The 19631-nt window shown below is 39.3% G+C and overlaps 1 protein-coding gene and 1 long non-coding RNA gene across 7 annotated transcripts in view; one reads left to right on the forward strand and one right to left on the reverse strand.

Moving 5' to 3' along the window:
• The window catches only part of SCOC (short coiled-coil protein), a 39900-nt gene that overhangs the window by 12758 nt on the left and 7511 nt on the right, over positions 1-19631 (forward strand). For 2 of the 6 annotated variants that reach the window (XM_006079254.3, XM_006079255.3), the window contains exon 1: positions 15212-15407. The exons of 2 other annotated variants lie outside the window; for them this stretch is intronic. In XM_006079254.3, the coding sequence (XP_006079316.1) occupies positions 15227-15407 (181 nt within the window). In that variant the 5' untranslated portion in view covers positions 15212-15226. Of the gene's footprint in view, positions 1-15211; positions 15408-15769; positions 15886-19631 lie in introns of those variants that run through there. 2 more of the 6 variants (XM_044930449.1, XM_044930450.2) reach the window with 2 other exon arrangements.
• On the reverse strand, positions 2846-15192 carry LOC112579968. The gene is made up of 3 exons (XR_003104324.2): positions 15081-15192; positions 6866-6906; positions 2846-3488 (listed from the first exon to the last, which is right to left on the reverse strand). It is a non-coding gene; the product is annotated as an uncharacterized LOC112579968 (long non-coding RNA).

Below are 19631 nucleotides of genomic sequence, written 5' to 3' on the forward strand. Positions count from 1 at the left end.
TCACTACTGCCTTCTGCCTTTTTAGTGATGCATGCAATCAGTTGCCTTAGTAAAATACAATGTAGCAAGTGGTAGATTTGGCTATAGGACATGCTAGGCACAGAGGGTGGGGAGCAGGGGAGATAAGGCCTAAATTGTAAACACTACCCTTCTGCACTTGTTGTTTAGTTGCTCAGTCCTGTCTGACTCTTTGCGACCCCATGGACTCCCACCAGGCTCCTCTGTCCATGGGATTTCCCAGGCAAGAATACTGGAGTGGGTTGCCGTTTCCTTCTTCAGGGGAATCTTCCTGACCCAGGGATTAAACTCACATCTCCTGCACTGGGAGGTGGATTCTTTACCATTGAGCCACCAGGGAAGCCCACCCTTCAGCAGAGTCATATCTTATTTAAGTTTTACTTTTATTATGAAATAATCTCAAGTACCAAAATTTGAAAGTCCATGGAGAAGGATCCTTTCTCCTGAACTATTTGAGAGTAAGCTGCCAATCTAATGCCCCATCCTCCCCGGATACTTTAGTATGCATTTCCCACAAACAAGGACCCTCAAGGCCTCTCTCCTTCATAATCACAGTACAACCAACAAAGTCAGGGGAATGACATTTGTACATTACTATCACCTCATCTTCAAAGTGCATTTAAGTCTTGCCAGTTCTCTTGATTATATTTATGACAGTAAAAGCATCCAGTTAGAATCATACATTGCATTTAGTTGTCATGTCGCTTTAGCCTCCTTCAGTCTGGAACAATTCCTCAGTCTTTACTTGACTTTTGTAACCCTGATGCGTTGAAAGATTATAGGGCAGTTATTTTGTAAAGGGGTCCTCAACATTGATACACTTGGCAATAGTGGAAGTGATACTGTGTTTTGCTCATTGCACCAGGTGGTACATACTCTCTATTTATCCCTTTACCAGTGAGGTTCACTTTGATCCCTTGCTTACAGTGGTGTCTTCCTCCTTCTTTTACTAATTAGCAAGTATTAAGAGGGGATATTTTGAAACCAACTAATAATTGGTTCGATGTGTCTTACAACTAGATTATAAACTCTTTGAGAGACTTCTATATTCTAAGTGACCAACACATTAGCAGTTCAAAGTATACTTTTTGATTGAGATTCACTTATTTATTTTTATAGGGTACAGAACACATATGTCTTCCTTTGGGCTCATGGTTTAAACAGGTACATAATCTTTAAAATGTGCAGTCTCATGGAGGAAGGAGAACTTATTTCTGTCAATTAGAATATGTATTCATTTGGTCTGAGAGCTCTTTGATTTTTTTATAGCTGATATTTAATAGAAGATTAATTCATACTTGACAAGTGTTCATTATTTTGTATTTTTCATTCAGTATTTTTTATAACTCAAAAATTTCTAAATAAATTCTTTGTTTTGATTATTATTGCTGTACAACATATCTGAAAACTTAATGTTGTAAGGCAACAGTCATTTTGTTTGTTCACTATTTTGTGACTGAGAGATTCAGGGGGCAGGGGGTTGGACGGGCAGTTTGCCCTTGAAAACCCCTGAGGCTGCTGCAGGAGGATGTCAGCTGGGCTGCAGTCCTCTGAAGTCTGGAAAGAGCCTTAGACTCAGTAGACTTTTAGATCCACCCCTGAGGGGAGACTTCAGGCAAGTCATTTTATTTTTCTAGGTTTCATTTTCTGCAGATAATGAAATAAAACAGGCAACTTCTTCTGAGAACTCTTCCAGCTCAAAAGTTGAGTTTATGAAATGAAAAAATAATGTTTGGGTATGAGCAGCTACACATAAATCATTGTGCGTATCTAAGGTCATCCTACAAGTAGAAAATGCTACTAAATGAAAGGAGAACAGGAGGATTGAAATAAACATTTTTTGTGGTGAAATAGAACTGATCTTGAATCAATTTTACCACTAGAGGTCACCAGTGTACCATCTCAAAGAGAATAAATGGCATCAAGTCACTAGCATGTCCCTCTCTATGGCTCCAAATGTTGGTCATGTTGTCTTTTAGTGTATTCTGATCTCCCAACAGCTGCCAGAGACATAAGTTATGATGAGGTGACCCCAGTTGTCGCTATAAGTGATGGATCATATGTGCCTAATATTCTGTAAGTGTGAAGGGCCATGACTTGGACCATAAAGAAAATGACTGGCTTTTTTCCCTTCCCACTGGGATGTGTTAAGAGGCAGGGAGGTAATTTGGTAGAAAGTCATGGGAGCTCTGAAGTGAAAAGACACTGTGGAAATACTGTGTCATCCTCTATTGCAGCACAGACACATCTGCTTTTCATGAGATAGAAAAAGGAAGGACCCAGAACAGAAGGTTCATTCATTTGCTTATTCAACCAATATTTACAGACATGTATGAGGCACTGTGCTGGCAATTGGGTTATGCGAATTAAGAAAATCAGCTGGTTCTTCCTCAAGGAATTTAAGGAATCAGGTATAGAAGGCTTTCTGTTCAGATACTCTTAGTACCCACAGGCCACCAAGCACTTGAATTCCCATGTCTGCAGGTGGTCACTTACAGCATGGCCAAGTCAGTGGCTTTTTAAAGTTGATGACATTTTGCTGAGGTGACATTAAGAGTAGATTATGTACCTTTTACATAAAATCCAAAACTAAACCGCAGAGACACGTGCCAGAAATGTTAAAATGCTGAGTTGGATTGTGACCAGTGATGCTTGTTAGAAAACATATGAAAACTAATTTTGAAATAAAACTCTTTAAGTGAGAGAAACAATGCCCTAAGTGAAATGAACGCCCTGAAACAGAAAGATCCATAGCACTTGCCTCTGAAGAAACTCCTGTGAGAAGAAAGAACTCCAGGATGCCTTTGAAGGGCGTATCAATTTTCTCCCCAAATGAAATTTACATCCTATTTTCTCATAACCTTGCTTCATGTGGTACATACAAAAAACCTACTTCAGTCTGCCAGAACTCACAATTCTACCATCAAGGATGAGCAGAAAGGAACTTTTGGGTTCTGTCAAGTTATTCAGCTCTTTCGATAACTTGAGGAGTTATTTCTTCGGCAGCTTTAAGGGCATATCTGAGGAGGACGGGCAAAGCGCCTGTCCCTTAGCAGCAAGACATTCTCTTGTTTTCTTCCCTCATTAGAGAAGAAGAAGAAAGGGGGTTGGCCAAATCTCTGCTTCAAGTTGAGGAACCCTTGATCTGCTTTTACTGTGATAAGTGTTACTAATTACCCTGGCAATTAATAATTTTAACCATTTGTTTTCAAAACAAACTACAGACAGGGTCATTCTGCTTTCTGATTGTTGCAAAGTTTGATGACATAGCAAAAAAGAGAGGGTGGGAGGAGCTACAAAATATAATGATGTATTTAAAAATGTGTTTACTCTGACTATGCCATTGACATCTATTCACGTTTCTTCAATGCCAGCTAGTGTAGTTTGCTTCCTTTTTGACTGACAGGCATCGCACCATCATCTTATGAGACATTTGGTCCTCTCTGTCCCGTTTGTTTCCCTTGAAATAACTGTATAAAGAAGGAGGAAGGAAATTAGGAATTTGTCATGCACTAAAGAGGTTAGAGGTTTGAGGCAGTCTGCCATGGGGCCTGAGTGTCACTGCCCATTCTTGATGGTCTGCCAAGAGCACACGGCCCTGCCTGGCCATTACCCAGGCCGTTTCAGAAGGTGTGGTTGCAGAGAACAACTCTAAGTGACAAGGTCATGCCTTCTACTCTTCATAAAGACTGAAGAGTGAGCTTGCTTCCACTTGCCTTAAAAGCAATCTGTGAGCTAAGCATTCTTCCCACATAACAGCCCTCTGTGTGTGTGCCAGTCTGGGCAGCGGGGGGGTTGGGGGGGTGGTGCTGGGCGGGAATGGGAAGTGGAAGCAAATCAGCATGAAGCTCACGTGCTGTGAGCCATGAGGAACAGTCCTTGGACTTGGACATAGACATCTCACATCTTCTCCCAGCCTTCACGAAATCAAAGTGGGCTAAGCTTGTAAATTGTGTAGAATCCCAGTTCCTGACACAGTCTGACAGAGGAACTCTCCCAAGTGGATTATTTAGTGTAAATGATTTCCAGGGAAACAGAAAACTATAAGGATTATGTCTGTGTATCTAAACTAAGAAAACCTATCAGCAGCCCAGCATTTTAGAGCCTTGCTAGCAACTCACATGCTTTCTTTTATAAAATGCTAATTTCCTTGCCACCCTGACTCCTCTGCCCTTCAAAGAATCACTTTGTCTTATTAAACTGAATCCCTTTTATGCTCCAAGAGCCTGATGATTAGTCTTGGTTTTATAAAAATTAAGTGGAATAGGTACTCAGCTATGAAATGATTGATAATGGTAGATTCATGTGTAGAGAATCACAGAAACCCCAAATCATAAAAGCTCAAATGGAGTGGCTCGAAGATAACTAGCCCAGGAAAGCTTTCAGATCTTATGGCAGCACGGAGCATCACAACCAAAGCATCAAAGGCTGACTCTTAGACATGGGGAACCAACTGCTAAAAGTGTTACTTGAAAAATTCCTCAATGTTAGTTTATACAATATTAGAGAAACAGATGGAGAAGGCAATGGCACCCCACTCCAGTACTCTTGCCTGGAAAATCCCATGGATGGAGGAGCCTGGTAGGCTGTAGTCTATGGGGTCACTAAGAGTCGGACACGACTGAGTGACTTCGCTTTCACTTTTCACTTTCATGCATTGGAGAAGGAAATGGCAACCCGCTCCAGTGTTCTTGCCTGGAGAATCCCAGGGACGGGGGAGCCTGGTGGGCTTCCGTCTATGGGGTCGCACAGAGTTGGACACGACTGAAGTGACTTAGCAGCAGCAGCAGAGAAACAGAATTAACTTTATCTCAGTCTCTCATCTGAGGAAGCAGAGGTGTATGGTAAAGTGACTCATCGCTTCTAGCCTTACGGTCAATTTCAAATATTTGGATATTTTACAGCATCTGGGCTTCCCAGATGGCTCAGCGGTGAAGAATCCATCTGCTAATGCAGGAGACTCGGGTTCGATTCCTGGGTTGGGAATATCCCCTGAAGAAAAAAATGGCAACTGATTCCAGTATTCTTTCCTGGAAAATCCCATGGACGGAGGAGCCTGGCAGGTTACAGCCTATGGGGTCACAAGAGTCAGACACGACTGAGCAACTAAAGAACAACTACAGCAGCTAGCGCTAATGAACATTAAACTTTTAAACTAGTGACTATATGAAGAATTGAATGAACACATACAGCTTGAGTCAAATCTTGAATCCGGGTTTTCTCTTCTTCAAACCAGTGCTTGTTACCCTGTTGATAGACCTGATTTTCCGAACCAGTCATTTGAATACCAATATTGCAATTTTTGCCATGTTAAGATTGCCGGGAGATATATCAATAACCTTAGATATGCAGATGACACCACCCCTATGGCAGAAAGTGAAGAGGAACTAAAAAGCCTCTTGATGAAAGTGAAAGAGGAGAGTGAAAAAGTTGGCTTAAAGCTCAACATTCAGGAAACGAAGATCATGGCATCTGGTGCCATCACTTCATGGGAAATAGATGGGGAAACAGTGTCAGACTTTATTTTTGGGAGCTCCAAAATCACTGCAGATGGTGACTGCAGCCATGAAATTAAAAGATGCTTACTCCTTGGAAGGAAAGTTATGACCAACTTAGATAGCATATTCAAAAGCAGAGACATTCCTTTGCCAACAAAGGTCCGTCTAGTCAAGGCTATGGTTTTTCCAGTGGTCATGTATGGATGTGAGAGTTGGACTATGAAGAAAGCTGAGTGCCAAAGAATTGATGCCTTTGAACTGTGGTGTTGGAGAAGACTCTTGAGAGTCCCTTGGGCTGCAAGGAGATCCAACCAGTCCACCCTAAAGGAGACCAGTCCTGGGTGTTTATTGGAAGGACTGATGCTGAGGCTGAAACTCCAATACTTTGGCCATCTGATGCGAAGAGTTGACTCATTGGAAAAGCCTCTGATGCTGGGAGGGATTGGGGGCAGGAGGAGAAGGGGACGACAGAGGATGAGATGGTTGGATGGCATCACCAACTTGATGGACGTGAGTTTAGGTGAATTCCGGGAGTTGGTGATGGACAGGGAGGTCTGGCGTGCTGCGATTCATGGGGTAGCAGAGTTGGACACGATTGAGCGACTGAACTGAACTGAATCTAACCATTCAATTAACATTACTTTCAAACTTAGCTTTGTTCAAAACAATATCTGAAAATTGAGGATTGTGTTATTCATATTTTTCTATTATTATGGAATAGGTGTGTGTGTGTGTTCAGTTGCTCAATCATGTTTGACTCTTTGCAACCCCTTGGATTGTAGCCCACCAGGCTCCTCTGTCCATAGGATTTTTCAAGTAAGAATACTAACATGGATTGCCATTTCCTTCTCAAGGGGATCTTCCCAACTCACAAAACCATGTTCTGCATTGACAGGCAGATTCTTAACCACTGCACCACCTGGGAAGCCCCAAGAAAATACAAAACTATTTAAAAAGCTCATTGTTTTCAACCAGAGCTATAAGCAACAATCTTTGGGAAACACTGATTAGACAGTCTAGAGAAAAATAAGCATCAAGACTGTATAGACTCATTCCTTACTATTTTCATTTTTGTTGATAAATTCAAATCTTGATTCCATGGAGACCCTAAAATTCTGAACTTTTATTTGAGTAACACTAAAAACACACTGGTAATTTCTTACATTTTTCTGTATTGAACAAATGAATGAAATTAGCCAACTATCGGTTATTATTAGGAAATTATAATCTTCAGAAAAGTATATGAAAACAGTTTACCAAATACCACTATCAGATCAGATCAGATCAGATCAGTATTAGGTCTAGTCTTGAAATAAAGTTTCAACAAGTAGAATATATTCTTTACTCACCAAATTCAGGACAACACTCATTCTCCAATGAATTCAATAACCTTTCAAGAGAAAAAAAATAAGTAAAAAGGAAAATGTGAGTTCTTTTTTAGGAATGAGATCAAACGCATTTTGCAAATTAATGAGTGTAAAGTATGAGGAACACACCTGGTTACACTTGAAAGTTATCAAAATGTTCCATTTAGCATATTTCACTTTAAAATATCCACAGTATGTTTAGAACCCTCTAATTACTAAAAACAAGTTCAGAGTTTTTATGAGCTTGATGAGATTATGTAAGACTAGGACATCCAAATGAATTTGGAAGTTTCTCTATTTTATTATTTATCATTTCTTCCTCACACAATACTTTGGCTTGTAATGATAAATGATAGTTTCCAATTTGGGAGTTCCCCATTCTCTATGAAGAATATTTTAATTTATGCTTCTATTTACATAGTTTATAATATATGCACATTCCAGATCACATGAATGGTCATCTTATGATCAGTTGCTGCTGCTGCTGCTAAGTTGCTTCAGTCATGTCCGACCCTGTGCGACCGCCTAGACGGCAGCCCACCAAGCTCCTCCGTCCCTGGGATTCTCCAAGCAAGAACACTGGAGTGGGTTGCCATTTCCTTCTCCAATGCATGAAAGTGAAAAGTGAAAAGTGAAGTCGCTCAGTTGTGTCTGACTCTTAGCGACCCCATGGACTGCAGCCTACCAGGCTCCTCCGTCCATGGGATTTTCTAGGCAAGAGTACTGGAGTGGGGTCTATGCAATTTCAGTGGTCCCTATTGAATGTTTTCCTCATTCAGAAGGGAATTTTGTCGCTATTTTTAAACGATTTTTTTAACTGAAAATGTAATGCAAATGAAACAATATAACAAAAGTTCACTTCATACAAAGTTTGCCAAGGTTTCTATACCCTTTTTATATTCACTTGGATGTACTGTTCCTTTTGGTCACTTTTTGCCATTTCAAGATTTTTTTCCTGTTATTTCGAGGACACATCTTAGTTATCAGCAACATTGTTTTAGCCAGTTTGCAATCTTTTGTGAATGACATGTTGCTTGTGACATTATGGTTACCTTTTTGTATGCTATCTTCTTCAGATAATTTGTCTAAAGATTTCCTCTAAGTTCAAATTCTCTAGCAAGATACATGCTTGATACTGAAATTTTAAAAAGGTGAATGCTCTGGAATTACCATATCCTACTTATTAGTAATCATTTTCCTTCATTTTAAAAATAGTTTTATCTTCCAAGGGTGTATCCAAAATAAACCATAGGGGCTTTTTTTGGGTCTGTTTTTTAAAATGTAGTTTAAGTGTCTTCTTATCTACAAGTCTTTCCATTCTTTTTTAATCCAATGCAATTTATTTGTTAAACAAAAGGACTTTTTTTTTTCATGTTATTTGTTCTTGACTTGTTGCTGTTTTGTTCCATTATCAGATTTTGATGTTTATCCAGAGAATAGATTTAACACATTTCTCTGTTCTCTGTATTTCCTGTTAAATTGCTAGTTTATGGGCTTGATCAGGTCAGGCTGCATTAAAAAAAATTTTTTTTTGCGAGACTATTTCATTGGTGGTGCAGTCTTCTTACACCACAGAAATAAATGCTATCTGCTAGGTTCTCTGTGTATTGTTAATGATATTGGTGCCCAGTGACAAGATCAGTGTTTCTCAACAGTCTTTTTCACTGTGCCCCACCCCCAAAGCCTTTTAGACATTATTTTCCTAATCATCCCCTCCCCCTGGAAAACTGTCTTTTGCCAAACTTGGAAAGCCAGCATGTCTTCAGATGTTTTTCAGCCCCACACTCTTTTTCCTTTACTTCTATGATTCTGATGACACAAACGCCAGGTCTTTTTTGTTGTCCTTGTATTCTGAGTTTGTTATTTTTTTCTTCAACCATTTTTCTCCCTGTTTGAAGGCTGGATAATTTCTACTGAGGTACCCTCCAGTTCATTCTTCTCTCTTTCATCTCCATCCTGCCACTGGATCTTTGGAGACAGTTTTAAATTTTGGTTATTTTATTTTTCAGTTACCCAGTTTCCATTTGGGTCTTATTTATAGCTTTTATTATGTTGCTTATACTTTAGATTATAACTTTTGTTTCAGGAGTTTTCATAATTGCTTGTTCAAGTATTTTTAAATAGCTGGTTAAAATCTTTTCAAGACAACTTTGACATTTGTGCCATCTCAGAGTTGCTGCGTTATTTTTACATAAAGTGAGATTTTCACGGTTCTTCATAAGCTGAATAACTGCGGATTGGATCCTGGACATTTTGTCTATAACATTATGAGACCCTGGGTCTTGTTTAAGTACCAAGGAGAATGCTGATATTTTTGTTTTGGTAGGAATTTGAGTTGGTTAGGTTGAAGATGTAAGTTCCAAACCACATTCTTTGGGCTGTGGTTCCAATGTCGCTTCAATCTGGAAAGTCTTGGCAGTGCTTTAGTTTTACTTAGTTCTAGCAATCTTAATAATTCAATAGAGTACGTATTATGATACTCATTTTCCAGGTACAAAGATAGGTTTTAATTCAGTCTATTACTAGCTGTGTGATATTGGACAAGACACTCTTTGAGCCTTTATTTCCTTATCTGTAAAATGGGGTTGATAATCCCTAGATCACTGGATTGAGGACTGAGTGAAATATCACATGTAACATACCAGGCATACTGCAAACCTTAAAGAAACCTGGCTAGTATTCTCATTAAAGAAAGAAATCAGCTTTGGTGAGGAAAAGTAATATATATCCAAATATATACATTTTAAATTACAGAAGATACCTTTTGAGAATTGTATACACTGTGTAACCACCATCCCAATCAAGATGTTATAGAACATTTCCATTACAGCAGTAAGCTCCCACCAGCACCTTCTCAGTCAACCCTCTACCCATTATCAACCCGAGGCAACCGCTGATCTGATTTCTACACAGTAGATAAGTTTTGTCTCTTCTAGAACTCTATAGTAACAAAATCATGCAGTCTATACATTTTCCATTAGTCTATTTTCACTCAGCACAATATAGTTCAGGTTCATCTATATTAACAGTTTGTTCCTTTTTATTGTTGACTAGTATTTCATTGGGCTACCCTAGTGGCTCAGTGGTAAAGAATCTGCCTGCAATACAGCTTCCCAGGTGGCTCAGACGGTAAAGAATCTTCTTGCAATGCAAGAGACCCAGGTTTGATCCCTGGGTTGGGAAGATCCCCTGGAGAAGGGAATAGCAATTCATTCCTGTATTCTTGCCTAGAGAATTCTGTGGACAAAGGAGCCAGGTGGGCTACAGTCCATGGGGTTGCAAAGAGTTGGATACAACTGAGCAACTAACACACATATGCAAGTATTCCATTATTTCATTGGGAATTTTTCTGTTATTGATTTAAAAGGTTCTTAGAAATTCCAGATTCAAGACCTTTGTTAGATAATGTATTGTGATTATCTTTTCATTTTCTAAATATCCTTCAAAGAACATGGAGTTTTAATTCTTATAAAGTTCAATTAATCTTTTCTTTTTTATTATTGTTTTTGTGACCTTTCTCAAAAAATTTGCTAACACCTAGGAGACAAAGATTTTCTTTTGTCTTCTTCTAGAAGTTGTATAACTATATCTCTATGTTTCCATCTATGATCCATTTTAAATTTACAGTTTTGTGTATGATGTAAGTAGGGGTTGAGATTCTTTGTCTTCCTATACTGATATCTGTTTTTTGGGGGGCACCATTTGTTGAAAAAAGAACTATCCTTTCTCAGGGAATTATCTTGGTATCATAGTGAAAATCAACTGATCATATATAATATGTATAGGTTTATCCTTAGATGCTATTGTTTCATTTATCTATGTGTCTATCTCTATAGCAACACTCCATTTATTTTATTGCTTTAGCTTTATAATAAAGCTTGAAATAAGGTAGCATACGTCCTCTAACTTTGTTCTTACAGAATTATTTTGGCTATTGAGGATTCTTTGTATTTCCATATGAATTTTAGAATCAGCTTTAGAACATGATTACTGAGAGAAATGAAACTCATGGGGCCAGCATCACAATTGCCCAGGCTTAGTTGTTTGTCTAGGGACAACTGATCGATTTGATTTCCTAGTAATTTGTTGAGGACTTCATGTCTATGTTCAGTTTTATATTTTTTAATGTATTCATCTACTTTTGGTATCAGAGTAATGCTGTTTTTATAAAATGAGTTGGGAAGTGTTCTTTCCTATTTTATTTTCTGGAAGAGTTTACGGAGAATTGATAAAATTTCTGAAAATAATTAGAAGAATTTACCAGTGACGGCATCTGAATATATAGTATCTTTTGTGGGAAGATTAACCTGGTAATGACATTTCAAAATACAGATAAATTTTAAAATATAGACAGAGAACTATTCATATCATCTGTTCTTGTTGAGTGAGCTTTTTATTTATTTATTTTTCTTTCAGGGATTTGTCCATTTTATCTAAATTATCAAACTTATTGGCATAGGTTGTTCTTAATAGTCTCTCATTAGCCTTTTAATGTCTATAGAATCTATAATGATGCCCCCTCTTTTATTCTTGATATCTGTAATTTATAGTGTCTTCTCTTTTTTCCTAGATAACTCTGCCTAGAGCTTTTAATTTTATTGTTCCTTTAATAGAACCATCTTTTGATTTCATTGATTTTTTCCTACTGTTTTAAAGTTTTTCTACATGATTAGTTATTACTCTATTTCTTTCCAACTGCTTGTTTTGAGTTTAATTTGTCCTTCTTTTCCTAATTTCTTCAAGTGAACACTTAGATTCTTATTTTGAGACCTCGCTTGTTTTCTCATATAAGCATTTAATGGTAAGGAAATATCTCAAAGCGCTGCTTTCATTGCATCTCATAAACTTGACATGTTTACATTTTAATTAAAAATATTTTCTAATTTCTCTTGTGACTGCTCTTGTGAGTCACATTTTGTTTAGAAGCATGTAGTTTAATTTCCAGTTACTTGGGTTTTTAAAAATATCTTTTTGTTATTGATTTCTAGTTTAATTTCTTTGGGGGCAGAGAAAATATTTTGTCATGACTTCAATCATTTAAACTTTGTTGAGGTTGTTTTATGTTCCATTTTGGTGAATATTCCATGTGCATTTAAAAAGAAGACATGTGTTCTAGTTATTGGGTGGAATGTTCTAGAAATGTCAAATAGGTTAAATATATTGATAGAATTTTCATTCAGGTCTTCTATATCAATAGATCCCACTCTGTTGAAACCACCTTTGTAAATTCCAAAAGTATTAATGCCAGTATCCCACCCTAAAGACTAAAATTTTAATAAGGGTGGGATGTATCATTTAATAACTCTTGCTCTTTGAAGTCATTAGGAGATTTCCAGGTGACTCTAATGTGAAGGTAAGCTTCAGACCTGGATCTGTATCCCTATAGATTTTCTGTACATTTGTTTTACAAATTATAGAGAGGGAAGCCATGAACTTTCCAACTACTGTTGTGGGCTAGTTTCTTATTTCAGTTCTATCAGTTTTTGCTTCAATGCCATTTTGTAGCTGTTAGGATTTGTATCTTTTTAATGAACTAATCCCTTTATCTTGTTTTAATATCAATCTCCCTGGTACTAGTGAAGGTAAACATTAAAAAAAAATCTTTCTGATCACTAAGTTTTCCTCTTTTGTGAGTTGCCTGTTTATGTTATTTGAATATATTTTTTATCTTTGTTGAGATTCTTTATATTTTCAGAACTTTATTCTTTCAGTCTGTGGCTTGCTTTTAACTTTATTTAAAATGTCTTCTCGTCTGTGTATAAAACAATCAAAATTTAAAATCTTTCCTAACGAATGGTACTGTTTTGTCTGGTTTAACAAATTCCTCCTTACAGTGATGTCATAAAGATACCTGTTTTTTCCTAAAAGTTCAGAAGGCATATTTACTTCACACTGCATATTTATTTCATTTGTAATTCAATTTTATTTGTGGTGTGAAATCAGGATCTAATCTCATATTTTTAGATGAACAGCCAGTTTAACTAAAACCACCATAACCTGTCTTTTATATAGGACATTAACAAAGTTATTGTGCCAATTTTACTATGAAGAAGAGGAAACAATAGTTTTTTCCACAACTTCACTAACATTTCTTCCTTACCAAACACCTTTATTGGATACCAACTTCCAGCTACAGGCACTTGCCTTTCTGTCTGTCCTTGTGTTAATACTGCATTTTAAAAAGTTGCTTTTAAAATAGAATTTCAATATGATCTAGCAAGTCCACTTGTGGTTATATACTCAAAAGAACTGAAAGCAGAGTATCAAAGAGATATTTGCATATATTGCATTCAAAGCAGCATTCATAATAGCTAAAAGTTATAAACAACTCAAGTGTCCACTGAAGGATGAATGGATAAAATGTGGTATACACATATAGTGAACTAATATTCAACCTTAAAGAAGAAATTCTAATACAACATGGATAAACTTTGAGGATGTTATGCTAAGCAAAATAGGTTAGTCACAAAAGACAAATACTGTATGATTCCACTTAAATAAGGTGCCTAAAATAGTCAATTGATAGAGACAGAAAGAGTGATGGTTGCTAGGGGCTAGCAGTAGAGGTGAAGCAGGCAGTTGTTGTTTAATGGGCACAGAGTCTCAGTTTTGAAAGATGAATAAAGTTCTGGGGATTGGTTGCACAATGAGAATATACTTAGCAATACTGAACTGTACACTTTAAAACAGTTATTTACGTGGTAAATCTTTTATGTATGTTTTACCCTATTTAAAACCAAAAGAAAAAACACCCCCCAAACCTGTTCATCGGGGGGGGGGGGGGGGGGCGGAAATCTGCTTTTAATAGTTCTCTTAGTCTTCGGTGTTCTGCAGTTTCACCATGATGTATCCAGGTATGGAATTCCTGCTCAAGAATAAGTGTTCTTGAATCTAACTCAACTACTCCATAACTCGGAAAAATTCTTAGTTATTATTCTTTGAATGCTGCCCACACCCATCCTCTCTAGCCTCTCATTTTGACACTATTAGACTTATGTTGAACCTTTCTTATTTCCCATTTACTTAGTTCCTGCACTGAAGTCTAGTAAATTTTCCTCATGGTGTCCATCTTAGTTCCAGTGGAAGGTATAGTTCTCTAACACTGAATGGAAAATTTTTTTATATATTCCTTAAAGGAAATAAGGCTCAAGGTCAGCAAACTGTGCCAGAAGTAAAAAGTTAAGAAACCAAGTAGATGTAAGGCTCACCTCTACAACTCAGGAGAAAGTGTCAACGCCAAAACAATAACAAATGTTAAAAACGAGCAGGATATGGTTTTTAGTCTATGGGAACTCAAACAGAATTTGTATCCTACTGTTGTGTGAAAATTGTATAAATCTTCATTATGTTTAATTGGTTAATAGTGCTTCTCAGGCCTACTATATCCTTCTACTTTTCTGTCTATTCATTGTTAACTTTTGAGAGTTTGATACTGAAACTCCAACCAAAAATTTTAATTCATCTACTTAAAAAATCATTGTAATATATAGTGGAAGTATATATTACTTTGTTTTGTATTTTCCCAGTGTCCTGTAAATGTGTTATCATACTTTCATTCATAACTTAAGAAAAATAAAAAATTAAACAATAAACACATTTGAATTGGAAAAACAATAACGACAAAACAGGATGCTGCTTTGTGTCACGTGCTGGGTATGTGTGATTGGTATCAAGTCGGTAACATTACATCCCAAAGGCTCGCACACAGCATTTCACACGGTGTCTATGACCTTGAGCAGGACATGAGTGTACTCTTAAGCTTCTTTCTGTGGGTTGCTGGGAGGATCAAATATTATAAAGTGAGCAAAAGTGCTCTATACCAAAGTAGTATTAAGGTATTTTCTCAATTCTAAAATATTATTAAGTGGTCGGGCGCACTAATGGATTTTAAATAGGGGAAGATACGAAGATGACTTATCCATTAGAGTTACACTTACAGAGCTTTCAGATTTGGAAAATTAAAAATATGGCAAAGTCTGCTTTTAGAATTGAAAACCACCGTGCTTTCTCTGCTATTATGTCCAGACATGCCCTTGTCTTAAATTTGAAGGATTTCTCTCTCTGGCGCAGAGTTCAGTTTTACCGACCTCATTCCTGACAGCTGTCAGAATTTACCACAGATTTCTTGACCCCCATTTTCAGGGACCTGCTGAGACTTGAGAAGCTATCTCTATCTGACAGCCTTTCACACGCTTACCTTAGCTAATGTACTGTCATTGGCTGTTGCTCTTCCCGGACCCGCCTACAACGATCTCAACTCTGATTGGATACCACCGTCCTTTTGTTATGGCAAAAGGTGGATCTGAGGCTTTGGGATAGGAAGATTGGGGCGTCGGGAAGCTAATGCGCAGGCGTGTTTTCTTGAGTGGTGATTGGCTGGCAACAGGGCAGGCAGGGGCGGGACTCCTGTCTCGGCGCACGCTCTGTGGGCGGAAAGGGTGGGGCTGCCGGTGCCAGTTGGTCCAAGGGTTCAGGCCTGAGGCGTCCTACCGAACCCTCCCCCTGCCGGCGCCTCAGAAGGCAGGTGAGGGTTGTCGTGGTCCTCCAAGGGCCCGGCTTTGGCGGCTGGAATTGCGGCCTCGATACTGCTGAGGGCCTGGAGGGCGGGGTGGGCTGGACGCTGGCCCGCGCATCGGGGACCGGGGAAGAGCGCCTAGGCATTTGATGGGCGGCTGAGGCCTGGCTCCCCGGAGAACTCCTGCGCAACCTCTCTTTCTCATCCTCTCAGTATTGGGCCCAGAGGTTCCTTTGTTGAGGGTCGCCGGTGGTCCTTCGCGCGGACTTCCTGTCGCCTTGTTCCCCCCGCTCCGGAGTCTAAGGACTCTGTCCAGCCCTGAAATGGGACTGTGGGAGGGGGTGTTCGGGTGGGATGGGACCTGGCTCGCCTGGACCTGCTGAGAACTCGGAAATGGGGGAAGAGGACGCCCAGGCGGGGAGGGAGGCAAGAGAGCGGTAAAACCAGGATTGGCGGCATCTTGTCAGGCTCTGAAAGGAGCTCTCGGGTTAGTTTCTCAATGACCATCTTTCTCAAGGTCTTCATAGACACATCTAGGGGAGTTAGGATTGGAGGAGAAACAAGGGACATCCCTGAAAGACAGGGTTTTGTTGTTTAATGTATCGATTCTGGTACTATGACGTAATAATATTAAGGACAGATGCTGTGTTTCCAACGCTGAATCTGTACCTGAGAATCCAAAGCTATGCTTTTATATTCTGTGCCTGTACTCATTCATTGATTAAAGCCAGCATAGCTAGCCACTCTGGGGATCCCGTTTATGAGCAAATTCTTGTTTGGGCAATCAGTCCCTTAATTTTGAAGAATTTAAAATTGGATTTATTTAACCAGAACAAGTCAGAATTTGAAGGTACCTGAAAAAACTTTGTTGAAAGTCGATGCAACTTGAAAGGTATGGAACTTACATTTAGGTTTTTAGATAGCAGAAATAGCAAGAAATTTTGACATTAAGGGTTGTAAAATGTTTTGCAAATTTAGATTAAGGCCATGTTAAAGTGCCTTCTGTTGTGTAATACAGGGATTTTATAGTTAGATCTGAGTTCAAATTCTTGATACAGACTTTGGCTGTGAAATCCAAGACAAAATACATATCCTTTCTGAGATTGTGTCCACATTTATAAATTGCCATGTCCTGTTGATTTGATGAACTAATAATATGTGTAAAACATTTAGTATATTAAAGCACAGTGACTTTTAGTAGTCTTGCTGCTGCTGCTGCTAAGTCACTTCAGTCGTCTCCGACTCTGTGGGACCCCGTAGATGGCAGCCCACTAGGCTCCCCTATCCCTGGGATTCTCCAGGCAAGAATACTGGAGTGGGTTGCCATTTCCTTCTCCAGTGCATGAAAGTGAAAAGTGAAAGTGAAGTCACTCAGTCGTGTCCGACTCTTAGCGACCCCATGGACTGCAGCCCACCAGGCTCCTCCATCCATGGGATTTTCCAGGCAAGAGTACTGGAGTGGGTTGCCACTGCCTTCTCCATTTAGTAGTCTTACTAGTTCATTAATGAATGGATCATAGATGATGAAAATCAGTTTTAGATGTAGAAAAATGAGTGGTTGTGGATATCAGAGAAAAGTCTCAAAAGCTCAGGTCTCAGATGTGAGCATACCAGTGGTGATGTGGGAAAAACTAGACTGGGACGTTGACTATATGTAGTCTTGGCTCTGTGTAACTACTACTATGATCTTGGGTAAGCCATTATCATCTTGGCCCTGGCTTATTTGTGAAAATGAGATTTAGATTTTAGATTTTTTTTCTAAAAATCTTTTTGTGACTTGTGTTAGAGCTAAAAGGCAGAGACGATACAGTTCAGTCGCTCAGTCTCGTCCGACTCTTTGTGACCTCATGAACTGCAGCACGTCAGGCCTCCCTGTCCCATCCCCAGCTCCCAGAGCTTGCTCAAACTCATGTCCATCAAGTCGGTGATGCCATCCAACTGTCTCATCCTCTGTTGCCCCCTTCTCCTCCTGCCTTCAATCTTTCCCAACATCAGGATCTTTTCAAATGAGTCAGTTCTTCACATCAAGTGGCCAAGTATTGGAGTTTCAGCTTCAGCATCAGTCCTTCCAATGAACATTCAGGACTGATTTCCTTTAGGATGGACTGGTTGGATCTCCTTGCAGTCCAAGGGACTCTCAAGAGTCTTCTCCAACACCACAGTTCAAAAGCATCAGTTCTTTCGCACTCAGCTTTAGCGTCTGCCTGCAATGTGTGAGACCCAGGTTCGACTCCTGGGTTGGGAAGATCCCCTGGAGAAGGAAATGGCAATCCACTCCACCAGTCTTGCCTGGAAAATCCCATGGATGGAGGAGCCTGATAGGCTGTGGTCCATGGGGTCGCAAAGAGTCGGACACGACTGAGCGACTTCACTTTGACTTTTCACTTTGTTTATAGTCCAACTCTTACATCCATACATGACCACTGGAAAAACCATAGCTTTAACTAGACGAACCTTTGTTGGCAAAGTAATGTCTCTGCTTTTAATAGCTGTCTAGGTTGGTCATAACTTTTCTTCCAAGAAGCAAGCATCCTTTAATTTCATGGCTGCGGTCACCATCTGCAATGATTTTTGGAGCCAAAATAAAGTCTGTCACTGTTTCCCCATCTATTTGCCATGAAGTGATAGAACTGGATGCCATGATCTTAGTTTTCTGAATGTTGAGTTTTAAGCCAACTTTTTCAGTCTCCTCTTTCACTTTCATCAAGAGGCTCTTTAGTTCTTCACTTTCTGTCATAACAGTGGTGTCATCTGCATATCTGAGGTTATTGATATTTCTCCTGGCAATCTTGATTCCAGCTTGTGCTTCATCCAGTCCAGCGTTTCTCACGATGTACTCTGCATACAAGTTAAATTAGCAGGGTGACAATATACAGCCTTGACATACTCCTTTCCCTATTTGGAACCAGTCTGTTGTTCCCTGTCCAGTGCTGTTGCTTCCTGACCTGCATATAGGTTTCTCAAGAGGCAGGTCAGGTGGTCTGGTATTCCCATCTCTTTCAGAATTTCCCAGAGTTTGTTGTGGTCCACACAGTTAAAGGCTTTGGCATAGTCAATAAAGCAGATGTAGATGTTTTTCTGGAACTCTCTTGCTTTTTCCATGATCCAGCAGATATTGGCAATTTGATCTCTGGTTCCTCTGCCTTTTCTAAATCCAGCTTGACCATCTGGAAGTTCATGGTTCACATACTGTTGAAGCCTGGCTTGGAGAATTTTGAGCATTACTTTACTAGTGTGTGAGATGAGTGCAATTGTGCAATAGTTTGACTATTCTTTGGCATTGCCTTTTTTTTGGATTGGAATGAAAACTGACCTTTTCCAGTCCTGTGGCCACTGCTGAGTTTTCCAGATTTGCTGACATATTCAGTGCAGCACTTGCGCAGCATCATCTTTTAGGATTTGAAATAGCTCAACTGGAATTCCATCACTTCCACTAGCTTTGTTCATAGTGATGTTTCCTAAGGCCTACTTGACTTCACATTCCAGGATGTCTGGCTCTAGGTGATTGATCATACTATCGTGATTATCTGGGTTGTGAAGATCTTTTTTGTACAAAACAGTTCTTCTGTGTATTCTTGCCACCTCTTCTTAATATCTTCTGCTTCTGTTAGGTCCCTGCCATTTCTGTCCTTTATTGTGCCCATCTTTGCATGAAATGTTCCCTTGGTATCTCTAATTTTCTTGAAGAGGTCTCTGCTGCTACTGCTGCTGCTAAGTCGCTTCAGTCATGTCTGACTCTGTGCGACCCCATAGACGGCAGCCCACCAGGCTCCCCTGTCCCTGGGATTCTCCAGGCAAGAACACTGGAGTGGGTTGCCATTTCCTTCTCCAAAGAGATCTCTGGACTTTCCCATTCTATTGTTTTCCTCTATTTCTTTGCATTGATGGCTGAGGAAGGCTTTCTTATCTCTCCTTGCTGTTCTTTGGAACTCTGCATTCAAATGGGTATGTCTTTCCTTTTCTCCTTTGCCTTTCACTTCTATTCACAGCCATTTGTAAGGCTTCCTTAGACAACCATTTTGCATTCCTTTTCCTTGGGGATGGTCTTGCTCCCTGCCTCCTGTACAATATCACGAACCGCTGTCCATAGTTCTTCAGGCACTCTATCAGATCGAATCCCTGGAATCTATTTATCACTTCTACTGTATAATCGTAAGGGATTTGATTTAGGTCATACCTGAATGTCTAGTGGTTTTCCATACTTTCTTCAGTTTAAGTCTGAATTTGGCAATA

Source organism: Bubalus bubalis, chromosome 17 (assembly GCF_019923935.1).
Source record: "Bubalus bubalis isolate 160015118507 breed Murrah chromosome 17, NDDB_SH_1, whole genome shotgun sequence".
NCBI classification, from domain to species: domain Eukaryota; kingdom Metazoa; phylum Chordata; class Mammalia; order Artiodactyla; family Bovidae; genus Bubalus; species Bubalus bubalis.